Below are 20,315 nucleotides of genomic sequence, written 5' to 3'. Positions count from 1 at the left end.
AGTAGCTACATTATTAGGAAATTAATTGAACTCGTAATTAAATCAAATCATAATGCAACCTAACTTTGAAATAGCAAGGGCAGATGACAACTTAGATGGAGTCTTATAATATTTTGATTCTTTAATGAGAATGACACTTACTATTTTTTATATGATTACATACTTAAATGAAAGGTTACTCTAATTTTGGTTTAATATTTTTTTTTGGTTTAGTTGTAACTAATTCCATCAAGAAAAACAAATTTCATTAATTATCCATTTTGAATTAGTATAAATTATTTTGTTAAATTGGGCATCTCCATCCTTTTTCCCACCGTGCGTAGCATGGTTTATGCCTCCTAGTCCCATTGAAAATCACATTGAGAGGTGGGCCAGCATTTTGCTATATCTCGATATTGACATTAATGAGTTTATTTTTATTTTATCCGATAAACAAATTCCTTTTTGCCTTCAAAATGAGTACTCTATTCTTATAATAGAGGAAAGTCATAAAGAGCTGATGTTTTATTGAAAAAATGGGTTTATTTTTATTTTATCTGATAAATAAATTTGTCTGAGAAAAAATGGGTACTCTGTTCTTAAAATGGAGAAAAGTCATAAAGAGCTGATCTTTTATTAAAAAACGGGTTTATTTTTATTTTATCCGATAAATAAATTTATTTATGAAAAAATGGGTACTCTATTCTTATAATGGAGGAAAGCTATAAAAAAGTTGGTCTTTTATTGAAAAATAGATTTATTTTTATTTTATTTGATAAATAAATTTATTTATGAGTAAATGGGTACTCTGTTCTTATAATGGAGGAAAGCCATAAAGAGCTAGTCTTTTATTAGAAAATGAATTTATTTTTATTATTCGATAAATAAATTTAATTATGAAAAAATAAGTACTCTGTTCTTATAATGGAGAAAAGCCATAAAGAGCTAGTCTTTTATGGGAAAGTGATACTTTACGGAAAGTGACCACGATTTGGTTTATGAAATAATCCCAAATAAAAATTTAGAATGAATTTATTTGTTTTGAAAGTTGTATAACGGTCGTTAAAACTCCAGAAATTGGCAAAAACATTTTGGAGTTGCAGAAAGGCAGAGCGAAGAAGGAAAAGAATTGAGTTTTTTGTCCGTTGCAATTGTTCCGTTAAAAATGGCTCTATTCAATTTTACCCATTTTTTGTTGGGTAAAATCGTTAGTTCTAACGATCAATTCTTCATTTCCCGTCAATTGTCCTTAATTGGCCAAAATTAAGAAACTTTGAGGATGCAATATGTTTGGGGTGAAACTTTGAGGATGAAATTGGCCAACCACCTAAACTTTGAGGATGAAAAGTGCATTTTTTCCTATAAAATATTTAATCAAATGTTATTTCTTGTCTTAATTTTTGTTATGACTATATTATATATTTATTAAATAGACATACCTTTATAATTAAAGTTAATATTTGATATTTTAGGATGCCATATATTTAAATAGATGAAAATTATTTTGAATATAACATATTAAAATAATTTTATTTGTCAATCATTTTGGCCCCCCCTCCAAGGAAAAAATCTTGATTTCGTCACTGCTTAGGAAGAAATTGGGGTCTATTGCTAATAAAAGATTGTGAAAATTTACCTTTATATCCTAATTATTTGAAAAAATCTAATGAACAAATTTTGCAAAAAAAAAAAACCTTGTTTCTTACCAACAAATTAAATAACTAATAAAATCACCTTTAATGTTGTTTTAACATATTTAATTTATGTTAAATACAAATTTTACCAGTTTCTCTTTCGTAAAAATATAAGTATAACACCTTTTCAATTTTAGTTACAAACATTTATTTATTTTACAAAAATGTAGTGATTCAGAATAAAATGCCCATAAATAGCTAGTATTTTGTTAATTTAATGCAAAAAATCCATAAAGAGCTGGTATGTTATGGGCGCAATCTTTTTTACTTTCACATATTTAAATTTTGTTAAATACAAAATCTACCAGTTTCCCTTTCGTAAAAATATAAGTATAATACTTTTTCAATTTTAGTTACAAACATTTTATGTATTTTATATAAATATAATGATTCAGAGTAAAATACCCATAAATAGTTAGTATTTTGTTGATGTAATGCAAAAAACTCATAAAGAGTTGGTATGTTATGGGCAAAAACTTTTTTACTTTAACATATTTAAAAATTGTTAAATACAAAATTTACTAGTTTCCTTTTTGTAAAAATATTAGTGTAACACTTTTTCAATTTTAGTTACAAACATTTATGTATTTTATATAAATATAATGATTCAGAGTAAAATATCCATAAATAGTTAGTATTTTTTTGATGTAATGCAAAAAACTCATAAAGAGCTGGTATGTTATGGGCAAAAACGTTTTTACTTTCACATATTTAAAAATTGTTAAATACAAAATTTACTAGTTTCCTTTTTGTAAAAATATTAGTGTAACACTTTTTCAATTTTAGTTACAAACATTTATGTATTTTACATAAATATAATGATTCAGAGTAAAATGTCCATAAATAGCTAGTATTTTGTTGATATAATGCAAAAAAAATTATAAAGAGCAAGTATGTTATGGGCAATTTGTTTTTTACTTTCAAAATCAGTTTATGCTAAATACAGGACAATCAGTTTACCTTTCACAAAAATATTAGTGTAACAGTTTTTCAATTTTAGTTATAAACATTTATTTATTTTACATAATTGTAATTATTCAGAGTAAAATGCCCATAAATAGATAGTATTTTGTTGATGTAATACCCATAATCGGGAGAATCAATTGGAATCCACTATTCCTCAGTCTTGGACGCTTTATGTAAAGTAGAGATATTTGTATTCAATTAAATATGAAACAGGCAACAATCTGTCTTCCCATGAACCCAGTTTCCACAAATGTTAATATTTTACTAATATAACAATTAAAATCAATTTCAATAATTCAAATTTAGTAGGTTAGATAAAAGTTGTTAGAAAAGTGTGAAACCAAAAGAAAAATAACTCAAATTTATTAAAAGTCCAAAAAGAATTTAGTACTTCAGCTCTAGAAATCCTCCAAATGACTATATATTAGAACAACGATAATCAAAATAGATTACATAATTAAAAAACTTAATATTTCAAACATTTATTTTCTTAAGTTTCACTTTTTAAAGGCTCTCAACTCGTTATTCAATAATGTCCATATGTTGTTTCAAAACCAAGCATGGATGTGTTTAGTACTGCTTACGCTTCCTCTTGGGTGTTTTATTTCTAGACCCATTATATATATGTTAATTCCGTGACACTCCAATAAATTTTCAGCTTCTGCCATACGCAACATTTCCAAACCGACCCGTGCCTGTTATAGGTCACCACTTGCTTTTGTAAACATATTCCTTTCATCATCCGTACATGTCAGTTTCTGTGCCATATTCTTTACCTTTCCACGTGCCTACTTCTTTGCCATATTTTTTACCTTTTCACACCTGTCTTTGGATTAGATGAATACACTATAGAATTTACCAGATGCTGCACAGATGATTTCTTGAATGTTGAAAATGATTTTATCGAATTCTATTCGGTGAATAAAAATAGTAAAGAGACGGTGAAGAGATTGATTTTTTGCTGTTGATGCCTTTCATGCCGGGGTAACATGTCAAATCACCAATGCTTCGAGAAAATGATACACCATACGCACTAAAGTGGTTAATGTAACCAACTTTCTACAAGTTTCTTACTGACGAAATTTATGCAGGCACATTACACAGGGAAATTGGTGAATGGGACAGTCTTTGATAGCAGTTACAATCGGGGAAAGCCTCTTACATTTCGTGTTGGTGTTGGTGAGGTAAGTACATATTCACAGATTCCGATGGTCATGGGGATCACAGAACTGTTTCTCTTTAATTGTATGCTTATAACAGTATAAAACTTGACTGTTAGTTATAGTGATTATCATTGATTAGCAAAATTAGTTAAGAATCTACCACTTACTTTAAATAGTGCTAAAGGAGAACCAGAACTAACTTAACATATAAAACTGCCAGGACATTTTAAGCGTTCTTAGATAGAACTAGCTCCACATGGTCCTCAGCTTGCTGGTTTCCAAATAACTTGTTATGGTAATGTTCTACTCCTAAACTTGTACAAGCAAAGGTTGATAAGGTTATGATAACCGATGAACTTGCTAGAAGTACATAATCAACCAATTATGGGTTCGACTACTTTTTCAGCTTGAGTCCTTCAGGCTACTTATTACATCAAGATTTGACTGAGGTTTTAGGTTATTCTTGATAAATGAGATCATACCACAAAATGCAGAAGGTTAGCTATGGTCCTTCCTTCAAGTGATATGGCTGTATGACAATAGCTAAATTGGGACTTGAGGTTGCACTTGAGTTTTTTCAAACAAACAGTTGCAGTTTTTATATATTAAGCCACGTAGTCCTACAGGTTTCCTAGCATTATCTAGCCAGATAGAAGGCTGAAAATGTACTTATAAATTGGTGTCAAAGAAGAACTACTTATAAAATTTTGGAGGGTGTGTTTATTGTAAAGCCACCCGAACTTAAATTCTGAACTTAAAATCAGCTTCTGCTCAGTTAAATTGGTGTGATGTGTATTCAGTATTTTGTGAATCCATACAGATCAGTTTGCAAACAGGTCCAAGTTACACTGCCATTCATTCAACTTGAACTGCAGACTTAACTCAGAACGAATAAACGGTTGAACTCTGATATGGAAATTGAGTTAATATTCAGGGACAAATGCATTTCCATTTTGTCTTCCACTCTTCCTTCTACAGCATCTGTATGTTGTGTGAGGTTCTGTACTGCTGTGGTACTAGTTCTAACTTGTTTTTGACACAGACCTGGAGCTGTACTTCATGGTATCCATAAGAGGTAACCGAATGTAATACCCAACTATCAGTCAAAATTTTTGGACACCATGTCATTAAGCTGTATATTGTGCATTTTCTTATTATACAAGGGAGGGGATGGGGTAAGGAAGACTTGTATTTATCTTGCTGGTAATCTCATAAATACAGTATACTTGAGGAAACATTGACAAAGAAAAGAAATTACTGTGATTTTGGTTTTTTTATCTAACATGGCAATTAAGGAAGACTTGTATTTATCTTGCTGGTAATCTCATAAATACAGTATACTTGAGGACACATTGACAAAGAAAAGAAATTACTGTGATTTTGGTTTTTTTTATCTAACATGGCAATCTCTAATTTTTACAATATGTTCTTAAAACTGTTCTAAACAAAAAACCATAACAATAGAGTCCTAGCTTTGAAAGCTCTGCAGTCTTCATTTACTCATTCAACTCTAGGTCGTTCCTGGAAAACATTAAGTATTACATCAACTTTTGATGCCACTCAAGTATTTTCAATCTAAAATAGCTCATCTATGTTAATCAACCTTGTTATCACATCCTTTGCCTTGAGTTCTCTTGCCAAATCAGTAACAAGGGACTGATTAAGATAAACATATTTTATAGGCCTGCAAAATGCATGCCCCAGGATTTTGTAGGGGCAACAAATTAAGATGCCTTTTACTATAACTGGAGGCTAACTTTCAGCCAGAATATCTTGGCTTCCCTTTTTTCTGAGGAGATTATTAAACTCGCTTAGTTGCTCGTGTCAGTGACTCTTTGAATTTACACATGTAACAGTCTTACTGATTATCAGAAATGACTGGATGCTGATCACAAACATGTTCCTTTCTGATGCTCATCTAGTTGACATGAAATCCATTCTCTATGTTAATTTAGGTAATCAAAGGCTGGGATCAGGGCATTCTAGGTGGTGATGGGGTTCCCCCGATGTTGACCGGTATGAATACAGTTACTCTGGTACTGTTGTCCAATATATCAAGCATCATATAACGACTCACTGATAGCAATATCTCATACAGGAGGTAAAAGGAGCCTGAAAATTCCTCCAGAACTTGCATATGGTGCAAGAGGCGCTGGCTGTAGAGGTGGTAAGTAACTATCACTTCCATCTAAATAGCTGCATAGTCCATGGAACCTGCATATTCCTGATTGGCAATTGATGGTTCCATAATATATTGGAGAATATTCTCTGATCTATTTTCTTGATTTTTGTAGGTACTTGTATTATTCCCCCAAACTCTGTTCTTCTGTTTGATGTTGAGTTCGTTGGAAAGGCTTAGCAAATGAGCAGTATATGCTCATACTCCAACACAGAATCTTTTGAAACTTGTTATCTTTTCTGCTTTTAAAGTGTTTTCGAAGGATGATATATTACTTTGCTTCTTTATTTCTGTTTTGGAGGTCCTGAGATATCCTGCTACAAGATTTTCCAATTTAGGGGGAAAATAATGAAAAAGTTACCCGCTGAAGCCAGTTGACATGGTGCATGAACGGAGATTCATAAAATACTTATCCTTTTACTCGAATTTCCATTGAATTGCACTAATATTTCCATGATTACAGCAAACTTTAGAACAGTCTTTATGTGTGAGACTCGAACCCCATCCCACATTGGAAGAAAGGAAAGGAAAGGAATAGTTATTAGCTTGGGTCCAAAGGCTACTAAAAAATTTGGGTTAACCATTTTGGTTTGTAAATTTTGTCCAAAAGTTGCTTGGGCCAGTCTTTGGCACCGGGTCATGACAAATGGTATCAGAGTAGCCTTACATATTGCGTGGGGTGAGCCTAGTTTAATGTATTATGGTTCCGACTACGCAAAACCATCAAGATGAACATAGACTAGTGTGTTATAGTTTCGATTTCACAAGGAAGTGCAAGGAACTGTGTGCTATGTACAAGACAAGTGTGTAGTTTGTTATGGTTCTGACCATGTAAGATCACGCAAGGTGAATCTAGGCTAGTGTGTTATGATTCCAATTGTGCAAGAAAGTGCAAGGAAATGCATGCCATGTACGAGCCAATGTGTAGTGTGGTATGGTTCTGATTGCGCAAGACCACGCGAGGTGAACCTAGATTAGTATGTTATAGTTTCGACTACACAAGGAAGTACAAAATGCATGCCACGTACGGGGCCAATGTGTAGTGTGTATGGTTCTGACTACGCAAGACCAAGCGAGGTGAACCTAAACTAGTGTGTTATGGTTCCGACTTCACAAGGAAGTGCAATGAACTGCATGCTACGTACAAGACAAGTGTGTAGTTTGCTATGGTTCCGACTATGTAAGATCACACGAAGTGAATCTAGGCTAGCATATTATGATTCCAATTATGCAAGAAAGTGCAAGGAAATGCATGCCATGTACGGGGTCAATGTGTAGTGTGGTATGGTTCTGACTACGCAAGACCACATGAGATGAACCTAGACTAGTGTGTTATGGTTTTGATTACGCAAGGAAATACAAAATACATGCCATGTACGGGGCCAATGTGTAGTGTGGTATGGTTCTGACTACTCAAGACCACACGAGGTGAATCTAGACTAATGTGTTATGGTTCTGACTATGCAAGGAAGTACAAAGAACTGCGTGCCACATATAGGGCCAATGTGTTATGTTTCTAACCACGCAAGGAAGTGTAAGGAACTGCATGCTACGTACAGAAGCCACCTCTAGAGTTCGAGTATGACTAAGTGGATGTATGGGGACCACCTCTAGAGTATGAGTTTAAATGTGAGACCCTAACTTCCGTCCCACATCACAAAAAAGGAAAGAAAAGGAATAGTTTATAAGCTTAGGTCCAAAGGCTACTAAATTACTTGGATTAACCACTTTGGGTTTGTGGAATGCAGCTAAAAGTTGCTTGGGCCACTCATTGGGCTCGGGTCATGACAATTTTGGCTCTGAATTCCAATAACCAGGAAACTTATATTCTAGTCCACTCATTGAGCATATAAGAAGAGTAAAAGTTCAAGGTGTATTTGAAACTAATGGGAAAGGCAAGATTGCTATTGCATTTTGGAAGCTAGAAGCCAATAAATCTTCTAACAGTAAAAAGCAATATCACTCTTGCCTATTTCTCTATATAACTGCAAAATGAAGCTACAACAGATGAAGCTAAAGGAAATGCAAAAAAGGAAGTTATCAATTGAACTAACTAGAAACAACTGCAAATGGTTTCTTCAAGCAATGTAGGTGAATCATGAAATTCACTAACTTAATTAACAATGTCATGAATACCACCAGTCACCATCCTACAATTATAGAGATTGCATAAAGGACAACCATCCTATTCAATGTTTAATATGGCATATGCAGGACAGTGTCCAAGTCTGAAACAAATCATATAAAACCAGCTCAGTCCAACGCCTCCGGTTTCAAATAGACCATTTTTTATGAATGACATAGATAACACCATCACATATGCAAGAATACACATTGCCATTTATAGCTATTATAACCAGAGATCAGGAAAATATTGTCATAATTTAACACCTTTTCTATTCTAATGGTCATCCACTGCCAACATCCCCTACCTCAACTTTCATTCCTGAAAAACATGTTTGTTCCATGATATTGAAACTAGTACTAATGAACTCAACTGCAAATACTAGAATCCACTTTGATAAAGCCAAAAAACAAAATACATCACACAAAACATACTATAAATGCATTGTTGTCATGCTTTCCACTTTATGCACCAGGTAATTTAATCACTTGTCCAATAAATATAAAAACATGATCAATGACAACTATGTTTAACATCTGCAACCAAAGAATAAAATTTTCAAAGAGTTTACAGCAAAAATTTGTTAGAGACTAACCTTGCTTGAGATGTTCTTATTTCCTTAGATTTTCCACCTTTTTCGTGGTGAGCAAATCTCCTCTTCAACTCTATCTCTACTTTCCTCAATATGGCTGAAGAAGCTATATTTCTATTGATGTAATCGACCACAGCACACCTTCAAATGTCACATCAATCAGAAAAGGGCGCCAAAATGGCGTCCCTTTGTAATATCAAAATTAGCAATTAATTTTGCATCCAAATTATCATTAAATTAGTTAATCCTTTGTATTACCGGTTTAACTAATTATGTCAACATAACTTCGAAATATATGATAAGTTATGAGGGTGTTTCTATCAAATGATCACCATTGATGCCGCAATTGGGGCCCAATAATCTCACAGAGGAGATGACCGATATTTTGCAAACCTCTCAAGGGAGGCAGTGAGACTGTTAGAAACCTCAAGGAAGGTTGAACCTTGAGGTTTCTGAAATTATCCCTTTAAAATTTTTGCAGGACAAAATGTTTACTTTATATATGACATATTCGAAGGGCAAAGATGTAGTTCAAACCATATAATGCATCTGAACATCTTCTACACCTTATAAGGACAGCTTTTTTTTTTTCCCCTTGATTTAGAGAATAACTTCTTTGTTTTGGTACGTGAATTATCATTTTGCTGCTGGAATATCTCTGCTTGCATGCTTCAAATTTGAAGATTTGGAAATAAGGCAACTGGATTTGGTCATTGAAGTATACATCTAGCTTCAATTACAAACATGTGTTATATTCTCTCTCTGTTGTTCAAGTGCAACTCCAAGCAAATACAATTTTATTTCCAATTCAGCATATAGTCTGATTTTCAAAGCATTTAGGCAATAGATTCTTTGTTCTGACTGGTTGGTCAGTGGATGCATGCACTTAAGATGATTCTTCCCTTTATATTTGTTGATTCCTATCAGGCTATACAATAATTTCTTGTGCAATGTCAACTCTTCCTTATTGAACTTATAAACACTTGAAGCATATAGCGGCAACTTGCTATCAGCCAATGTTTTCCATTGGATTCTTTTGCCCGATGTCCTCTACTACTATGTCATTTGGTCTCATCAAGCTTTTAAGGTATATAACTATTTTGAGATTGAATTCCGACTTTACTGGAACTAGAGAACATGTTAAATGGTTGATCAGTCCTGCCTTGTGATTTCACAAGAGGTAACAGCCTTTTTTTCATTTTTTTTGGGGGTTATTTGCAGATATATTACCTGGGTTCTGCCAAATTACAAACATACCATGTGACGTCAACAAATTATTACTCAAACCCCTTGAATAGCAAAATGTTTATCAAATACCCCCCTCACATTTTAAAAATGCTACTTGTATCAACAAAATGTACTTCTAAGATCCCCAAATTACCCCCCTTTATAATCTTGGTAAATTTACATTTACCTCTCTTATGGTTTGCTCAAATTACATGCAAAAATGGTACGATTTAGCCATTGTAGCCCAACCATTTGAGTTGCCAACATATTGTGAAAGACTCTGCTCCAGTTGGTCAACTTCTGTTGACCTCTTAAATTGGAACAGTGTCAACGCAATATTACAATATTCCCCCAAAAAGGTTGGGCCAGTAGCTATTTATCCTTGAAAGGAATTAACAGGAGTTTTACCCCTCAAAACAATTCCGCCAGTTACTGTCGTCAAAGTTTAGCAAGAAATTGACCAATAGCCTCCCATACTCGTATATTTTATATTTGCACTTGAAAACTACTAGTGGATATCTTTTGGATAGAAGTCTACAAATATCATAGACGTGCGATCAATTTTTTTTCCCCTTTTGTTTCTTCTTTTCTTTAGCTTCTTGTCAAATTTCTATTATAACTGTCTAGTTTTATTTTTAGATTTTGAAAACCTGGTCTGTTTTTAGATTTTTTTTTTTCAAAAAAAAAAAAGAAAACTTGATCTGTTTTTCATTCTTAACAATTGGATTACAGACCACTAAGTTTATGTTTATGAGGTAGTTGCAGTAGCCGTCTGATCGTCCAACGTGATTTGATATATAAGGACTTTGTATTAAATAAAAATCTTATTGCATCATGCAATATAACTATTAGGATTATAAGTTCTAGTTGCAATTTTTTAACAAAAAGTTGTGGTACTATTGTTCTTTTTTCATCAAAATTACTCTTTATTAAAAGAAATATTCGTTTCTCCGCTAAAGACGCATATTATACATTCAAATAAGTGTTTGTAAAGGGTATGAAAAGAAAATAAAAGTGGGGAAAATGATATTAGAAGCAAGTTGAATTGTTAAAAGTTAAACATGGTCCAAAAGTCACAGTGATAAAAGAAAAATCCTTGACGTCAAAAATCAGATCCCTATGAAGACAAAATACCTATTAACTGTATTCAGAAGGGAAAGTAAAACTAAAGTGAGAGTTAAACCTTTTCAAAATCGCCATTGATAAGAGCTGGACATGGACAATTTGTTGGGAAAAGGGTACCAGTACAGGCACACAATATCAGAGTTAGCCCAGGATAAATTTCTCTTTCCCCAAGTACCAGTTAAAATAGGAATAAACCAAATCACCAAGTAATAATACCAACAGTGATAATAAAATGCAAGAAAAATAAAAGGTACAGGACACCAAGATTTTTACGTGGAAAACCCAAATTGGGAAAAACCACGGGACCTAGTCCAATCAAAAAATCTCCACTATCACAATAATGGGAATATACAGGTCTATCCGAAATATTCGGATGACAATAATAGCACCAATATCAACCAAGCAAATTGGTACAAAATCACCCCCAAAAACTACAACTGTCAAAGAAGTGGGTTTGGAAAGGTGTTACCAAACGAAGAGGAAATCCGAAATCTGAATCGGTAGATAAGTAGAGCTTGATGAGAGGATCCCGTGTGTAAAATTTCGTCTCAATCGAGTTTCGTATCACCCTCCAATCAAGACCTTAAAGTTTCTCTCTCTCTAGCTCTTTCTCTCTCTCCGTTTTGCTCTCAAAGTGCTGCTGCTCCTTTTTTTTTCCGCACAAAGGACCGAAGCTTGAGTTGAGAATTACTCCCTGCGGTTGCTGCTTGCTTTCTATTTAAAAGTTGAGAAACCCTCAAGTGTTGCCTAAGTGGGTTGGCCCACAAATGGGCTGGCCCACCCAACAATCTGTGACAGCCCCACCTCCCCCTAAGGCGAACCAGAGGGTTCGGCGGACCGCCTGCCCAACTCTCACCGGGACTCAGTCGTTCACTATAGTTCTCAATTAAAATTGCAAGGCACAACTCAATAATACATTAAATCCTCCAAGAATTACATATCGTAAGCGAAGCGGAAACTAATTCCCAAGCGTGGACCGTACACGTGCATCCCATTCAAATCCAAATATCCATACAAGCCCAACTATTACACCACCGAATACGAGCAAATGTTGACTAACATTAAAGAGTACACACACTTAAGTAAAATTCCGTATACATGTGAGAAAATGCTTTCATATATATATACACAGGATATTAAGCTTACAAATCCACAAGAGAACATTAAATGGGTACATTAGGGTTCCCAACTGTCGAGCGACTATATAAAAGAACAAAAGAAAATCTAACTAGCTCGCTCGTGTTTCAAAATCATGATTTCCAAAAGAAGTTCTCTGTAAGGAAAACAAGGTTAACAGAAACGGGGTGAGCTTACGCTCAATGAGGTACCAATATAATAACAGTTTAGAATCACAGAAATTCATATTCAACTAGCCACATAGGCATATTCAATGCGGAAATAAACAATCATCTTAAATGGAAAGGATACGGGTGGCTCTCAGGAGCCAAGATTCCTGTTGCAATACTTGATCCAGTCCCGTTGACTCTCCGTCAACGTATGAAGAATAACCAAGTCCGTAGATGTGATACCCCGAATATTAGGAGGTTGTTTGTAAAGAAGATGCTAAAGTGTATTTCTTTGGGGTTGATTTAAAACCTTATTTTGTTTTAAAAGACTAGAAACCCTAATATTTTAATCAAAAACCCTAGTTTACTTGTGACTAACCGGTTTTCTTAAATCTCTCATATTTTAATTGAAACCCTAATTTTAATCACTGGAATTGTGAAATCTCTCACGTTTTTCTTAAAAATTTCCTTTTATTTGGAAATTATTCATTTATTAAAACCCTACTACCCAATCATTCCACAATGAGTGTAAATAAACCTAGAAAGTAGGGTTTCACTTTTGGTTTCAAGATTGGAGCAAAATTAGGGTTTTCGCGATTTTTCGCCGGATGAATTTTCGGTACGGAGCAAGGATCAAATTTGGTGATTAAAAGTGACTTTTAAGTGAGAAATAATATGTGATTAGGAGCAATGATATAAAGTTAGTAAATAGGAAGTAAAAACCCTAGTACGGGTGATTTAAGGAAAAATGGCGCGAACCGACGTGTACCGTGTACTACCGATTTAACCACCACTGATCACCACTTTCTTACCATACAAGCTCATTACTAATTGAGCAAAATATCTTCCCCCTCATGGCTATCTCTTGACCAAAATATGTGGCCAAAATGAAAGGAGAAGAAAGACAAATTTTTGTGGTTATAATTAAGCCAAGTGTTGGCCAAACTTGTGGCTTAGATTAATCCTAATTTCTTGTCTTTTTAACTCCCTAAGAACAGCCTTTCTTCTTCATTTTTCTGCTCTATAGCCGAGACAAGAGAGAGAGAGAGAGAGACAAAGAGAGTTCATCTTATTCTTCTTCATTTCCTCTCCAAATCTTGAAAAGTTTCTTCTATTCGCGCAAATCTACTCCGATTAAGTTGTTATCTAGCACAAGGGCTACTTACCGGTGTAATTTTCTTGAGGAACAAAGGCCTTGAACACTTGTTTCTAGTTTCCTTGGAAAGGTATACATGCTAGAACCTTGATTCTCCGATTAAATTCGTGATTAGTTGCTAAAAATGTCACATATGGTTGAATTATTGATGTATGTGGTGAAATAGAGGCTTGGATCATGATATTTCCATTTATTGGAATTTTTACAGCTTTCCTATGATTCTTCTAGTGCTTAAAATTTGGGGCTTTGATGTTTATAATCTGATATGGGAAGTTAAGGTAGTGAAGCAAGCTAAAAATAAGGAAATTAGCAATTGATTGCGAGAATCCCAGATTTCTGGAAAACTTCAGTCCAGTTCTGCCCGGTTTTAGTACTCATAGTTAGAGGCTGAATTAGGCTTGGTATAAAACATGAAAGTTGTAGATAATGGTATTTTATAGGTGCCTACAAAATTTCAGCTCAATCGGAGCAACATAGCTTGTGAAAAGATGAAAATACCCTCACTGTTCTAGGTTACATTCCAGAGTTCCGCGTGGACAGTTTAGTCCTTTTGGTTGTGTTTATTCACTATAATACGTTCGGATTTAGCCATTTTTTAAAACATAAAAGTTTTATTATTTTGTCTTAGCTTTTTAACGCCACCAAGAACATCTTAAACGGACCTTGGTAGAGTGAGATATGGTCATTTGAATGCAGTACGGTTGATTAGCTGAATAGTTGGAACCAGGTTATATGAATTGGGAATTTGATTAGGTTACACTGAAAATTAGACTAAGTGCTCTTCATGAAAATTGTAGACCTTCGTCTTAGCTTCGAATTGGTATAAGTTTCACCTCAATCCGATAAACGTAGCCTCGGATGTGCCTGTTCCGCAAAAACCCGTCAAATCTGTCTTCTATAAGCTTTGTTTCCGCACTTGATATTAGCTTAATTTTTGTTCTTGTATTGTTTTAAGCCTATGGAATGGCTATTGAACTGACTTTGAGTTATGAATAACTTTGGGTTGAATTGAGTAAGAAAATGAAGCCTAAATGGCTGGAAATTAGGAAAATGCAAAGGGCATGCTGCCCAAATTTACGCTCGAGGCTTATAGAAATACACTTGTGACTTGGGTAAAGTTGATATGAGTATCACTTGAGCCATCTAGGACTTTGGCTACCTTGGTTATCAAGGGTTATACGTTAAAACCTAGCCGAACTTGTACCCTTGAGAAATGAAATAATGATTGTTCGGAGTATGTTTTCCTTGTACTTTCGACTCGCATGGCATTTTCAAGTATAAATGTTACAAAGTTTTAGCGTTTAAAAAGCGAGCAAGTGTTTCACGACTACTCTCCAAGTGAATTCCAATTTCTTGAATTTTATTGAACGAAACGTCTAAGTTTCGAATCTTAGTCATGTTTCAAAGTTCTCAAACTGAGTTTTATCGCAGATTTGGACTCCGAACCCGGAGTATAACCTGAAAGTGACCAGTAAAGGCACTATATCTTTTGGTGAGTGCTTTCAAATACCGAATTGAACTTGATACTTGAACTTGATACGTGACCAATATGATTACATGTTATATACGTGAATTGTTAGGGCAAGAGTGTACTTTATCGCACTTGCCCTTATGTGATATATACTTGTTTATTGTTGCAATTGACTTGATATACTTGTTTATGATGCGCGCACTTCCTGGAATTTCAGAAACCCTGCGGCGAGTTACTTAAGTCGAGTCGGCAAAGGCTTGGTCGATTGGGTAACGAACCCTGGGTCTCTTGTTTTGTCGAGTGGAGTGATATCTCCTCGACTAATCGGTATACTCGAGTATTACCACCCGTGTTTCTTGAGGATTTTGGGCCCAGCTGGGGGTTTGAATGGTGGACGGAGAGTCGTTTAAGTGGTGTTCTACTGGATTGGTTACTTACTTGAAAGTTGACGGAGTGTCAACTGTTACTTGATCAAGCTTTGGAGATACAATGGGAATTTGGCTCCTGAGAGCCTTCCGTATCCTTATACTTGAAAATGATTATTGCTTATAGGATTGTTGTTCCTTTTGAAAACCAAAAGCACTTTATACTTGCTCATTTGGAAATTTGCTACTTGAAATATTATTGTCCACTCTTATAAATTTTGATGCCATTAACTTGCCACGTTGATATTCGTACTTTTAAAATGGTCAATTTGTTATTTGGAACCTCACTGGGCTTTTAGCTCATTCCACGCTATTTGTTTTCCTTACAGGGGGTACGAACGAGGCGTGAGATGTGTAAAGACTAGCGTAGTCTAGTTGTTTGACGTTTGACTTTTGACTTTTGTCTTGTACTCGCGCTATTCCTCGAATAGAATGTTTTGTATTTGGATTGTATCCGCTTTGAACCAGTTTGGGTATATTGAGGCTTTGTACCTTGATTTTCATCAATGTAAATTCTAAGCTTGAATTACGATGTTATTTATGGTCCATGAATGAATGCACGTGATACGAGTGAGTGAATCCTGGCGAGAGCTGGGCAGGCGGTCTGCCAAACCCTTTGGTACGCCTTAGGGGGAGGTGGGGTCGTCACAGTAGACCCCACTTTACGCCAAATTCCATCCACCCAACTTTCCTCTACCGGGCCCGAACACCATAACAGTGCAGTAGTGGTAATACTCGAGTATACCGGAATCAAAAGGTCTCAATACCCAAAGATTCCAAAATAGACCATTGTGGTTCGTTGTCTAATCGACCTGGCCCATGCCGGCTCGACTCGAGTAACTAGCCACAGGTTTTGAGCTCATAGATCACAGAAAAGTTGTTGGGTACAAATCCCCAAACGACGCCCGAACAGTTATAGATACAGATAACAGTTTCGAATTTTCATAGTAAATGATCACAAGGCAAGAGAACGAGTGTGATAAAGTACACCCTCGTCTCAAATAGGATAAACAGATAGTGCAATTATTCATATCACAGATAGCATGTACGGAAGCCACATCTCACCACAAATAAGGGGAGTGGTACACTCACCGCTTTACGTAAAGATACTCCAAAGGTTTTCACGCCAGTGTGGCTTTAGTCACCAAGAAACCCTAAAATAATCGAAGTAAAACAATTGAAGGTTCCATATTCAAAATCGAATAAACGAAACGAAATGTACAGGTGAGGCCCGACTACTGGTCGTATGCCGCGCCAAATACTTACTAATGCAAGAATGCAAGAGTGCAAAACATGATTTTTTTTGGAACGAAAAAGTAACAAAAGGACCAAGAGCTTGAACGACCCAAAAACGCTTCAATTCTACCAAAAGGCAACCCAACTAAAAGGGACCAAACGGCCTAGAAAATTGAACAGCATCTCCCCTAAATTTGCTTACTTTTTCATCCTATAATCAACACCAATTCATCTCAAATCAACCACAAACACATCATAGACTATCACATACACTTTTTGGCATAATCAGCAAAACCAAAGCTACACCCAACCGATCGAAACGAATCTTATGGCATTACGAAGCTAAGACTTATACCAACATTTCTTATGAAGATCTCCAAGACCAAATCATGCATTTTCATGGTCAAAAATCAAAATTTCGGAGAGGACAGAAAACTGTCCGCAAAACAGAGTCTATGGGCAGTCAAGGGTTTATCGGTCATTCCATAGGCTACAGTGCTCCAATCGATCTGAAATTTTGTAGGTAGGTAGCTAACTCACATATCTACAATGTTCATGTTTTACACAAGGGCTGATTCAGTCTTTAACATGGTCAAACGTACAGTGCAAAAATAAGGCAGATTACTAACCCTAAGCTGGAATTCATGTACTCTAGTTGAAATTCTTTAGGCACTCAAACTAGCATACCAAGCTTTATTTATCACCATATCAAGCTATCATTCTATTGTCAACCACTACTTATCACATGAAGGCAGAAATAATACTATAAAAACTAATCTTTGCAAATAACCATCACTACTTGTAATTAAGAGCTAGTAATTCCATCTTAACACTAGAATAGTCTCTACTAAACATATGCATGGCAAATCAAAGGTGAAATCACTTCAATAAAATCCGGAAATATCACTAATATGGAACTTAATCATCCCAACTTCCAAATCACAAGAATTTCCATAAAATTATTCAAGATCAATTCAAATTCAAAACAATCATATACTCTCAAAAATTGGACGGCATTACCCCTAAATTTCTTTATTTGTCCAACCTACAACCAAATACCAATTCTCATAACAATTAACCACAGTCACCCATATGGTTCATAAACAATACCATACATTCAATTAGGTCACAATTTCCTTCAATCAAAGCCAATTAGAAGCTTAAAGCCAACCATTAGAAAAACCCCTAATTAAAACCCTAGAAACCGAAAATTAACCGTACAAGCGGAAATTTTCTGCAAACGATCACAATTAACGTACACAAGCTTCCGTTAACACCATTTAAACCACTAATCCAAGTTCAATCCATGACTATCATATAAAATCAGAAAAATATCCAATAAATCAGAAAATCACCATAAATTCCTTAAACCCATGAAATACTCCACAATATAACATATTCAAACATTACAAACCCTAGATTAACCAATATTAGAACCAAAGGGAACTTATTTATCCAACTTACCTCGAATTCAAGAAAGCTATCAACTTAGGGCACCCCATCCTAAATCAATCCGTCAAAAGCTTTAAACCTCCTTAGTGAACCCTTGTATGAAATATTTTCCAAAACCATCGGTGAAATCACAGGATTTGGGACAAAATTGAAGTTGGAAAAATGAAGAGGTTTTTTTTCCTCCCAAGGCCACGATTGAGCAGGAACAAAAATGAGATATTTTGGGGTGCAAAACAGTGTAAAAAGGAAGAGAAATCAGCTGGTCAAAGTTGATGGCCGACATGCCACGTCACAATCCGGCCGGATTACTGGCCACGTCACAATCTAACCGGAATCTGGCCGGATTGCTGGCCGGATTTATGGTCGGATTCGAGGCAGTAGCTAATCAAAATTTTTTTCAAATCACCCAACCAATCCGGCCGGATTCTTTTTTTCAAATTTTTTTTTCCAAACTCAAACGTTACACTTAACCGCCCTTCCAACAAAGACATATATATATTCGCACAATTACCCTTAATACACGAAATTCACACATTCATATATATGAAATGAAACCCCTCCTTAGAAAATGATTGAAAATTTTTGTTTCAATTTCAAAAGAAAATGAGAATAAACAAAATGTCGAGAAAATGTGAAAATTTTAGGGTTCTCACACTCTCTCCCCCTTAAGAAATTTCGTCCTCGAAATTTTCCTTTTAACGGAATCTATCAAAATCTACGTTAGAGAGCGGACTATACCTTCTACGTCCTTAGACGAGTCAGAAACCTGAAGTTGCTCTAGGGAATACACTCGAGCCGGTTCTCTCGATCCAGTCCTTTTTCCTCCGTCTGTCCAGGGTTAGTATTGAGTGGTCGCTGGGTTTTCCTCCCTTCGCGTTGAATAATTGGGCAGTTAGCAACTCGGTGATTTGCGCCCCCACAACGCAGGCATTTTCCCCTTCTTTTCCAACAATTCACCTCAGTATGGTTAATTTTTCCGCAATAGCTACAGGATGGGTGAGGGATTGAGATTTCATTTTCCTGTGAGGCTCCTCCTAGAGTATCATCTTTAGATGTCTCCATAATTCTTACACCACCGGCTCTTCTACCAACCTTAGCGAGTGGCCTACCCGAATCACCTTGTTCCTGCCGTTGAGTTTCACTAAGTGCACCCCTTTTCCTTGCATAGTAAGCCTTCACCGGTGCACTTGAAATTTCTACTCTTTGGATTCTCTCCGGAACTTCCGAAAAAGTATTAATCTGTACCCTTGCTAAAGCCCCTGCTGGAATCCTTTCACATTGCCTTTTCAGTCCTATGTTCTCGTTCAATAACTCAATTTTCTCCGAGTTTTCACGTTTCCATCGCTCTTCCCAATACTCAGCTAGTCTCCTTTGAACTTCTACCTCGTTTCGAAGAATCTCAATTTCCTTATACATACCTACCAAGTGTGCCATCTTGTGGATTCAGTGAAACTCAAGTGATACCCTGCCATGCCAGTTAATAAATCATAATGAATAACTAGGTATAAATGGCAATCTAACTATATAACTGTTAAGTTCCTTTGCTCCCAATTCAACCATAGAAGATTAAACTTAGATGTGCTCAAATGAGATAGGCGGAAAATAGAACATAGCTAAGGCAATATCTTAAGACACTATGCCACTTATCACGTATATACATATTGAAACCTTAAAACATACTTTGTATATCAAGAGTTTCATACCTTATGCCACTTCTTTGTTTTCAAAATTTCTTTACCTATTTCCAAAACCCTAAATCTCGAGGAGCCAATACCCCAACCAAGTTCATACGGAATCATTAATAGACAGGTATCAAGGAATTACAGGCAAGGTAGTTCGTCGAGGACCAAGCTACGGTTATTAGCTATTCAAAGCGAGGTAAAACCTAAATCATTGCAGTCAAGCTATCTCAAATCAAATGAATACAAATAAACACATATCAAGTCCTCACGGTCATAATAAAAGAAAACAGGTCTCAGGTGTGAATTTCTCAATGTACCCTACTATCTAGCCACCCTCTAGAAAACCCTAACCAGACTAGTATGAGATTAGTCCTTGATAACACTTCCAAATCCAACCCCCTCGATCAGTATAATTACTAGGTCAAATGTAAAGACCTTCCGTACCTTGGCCTTTGCCATCAAGACTTTCCTCAAATTCAATCAAGATACAGACCCTTATTCTTGCATTCTCCACCTTTTTTGTATTCAGATCCAAGAATCTAAAATAAGATAATTCA

General features: G+C 35.4%; 1 protein-coding gene across 1 annotated transcript; it reads left to right on the top strand.

Annotated features, from left to right (window-relative positions):
* Window positions 1-3,700: 3,700 nt before the first annotated feature.
* Window positions 3,701-6,368, top strand: LOC113687347 (peptidyl-prolyl cis-trans isomerase FKBP13, chloroplastic-like). Its single transcript, XM_072060612.1, has 4 exons — window positions 3,701-3,823; window positions 5,758-5,818; window positions 5,901-5,969; window positions 6,097-6,368. The coding sequence occupies exons 1-4, from the start codon at window positions 3,725-3,727 to the stop codon at window positions 6,159-6,161; spliced, it is 294 nt and encodes a 97-aa protein (XP_071916713.1). The 5' UTR covers window positions 3,701-3,724; the 3' UTR covers window positions 6,162-6,368.
* The last annotated feature ends 13,947 nt before the right edge of the window (window positions 6,369-20,315 follow it).

This window comes from Coffea arabica, chromosome 8e, assembly GCF_036785885.1.
Source record: "Coffea arabica cultivar ET-39 chromosome 8e, Coffea Arabica ET-39 HiFi, whole genome shotgun sequence".
NCBI lineage: Eukaryota > Viridiplantae > Streptophyta > Magnoliopsida > Gentianales > Rubiaceae > Coffea > Coffea arabica.
The sequence above is the reverse complement of the archived record's forward strand: the minus strand, read 5'-3'. Positions and strand labels throughout refer to the sequence as shown.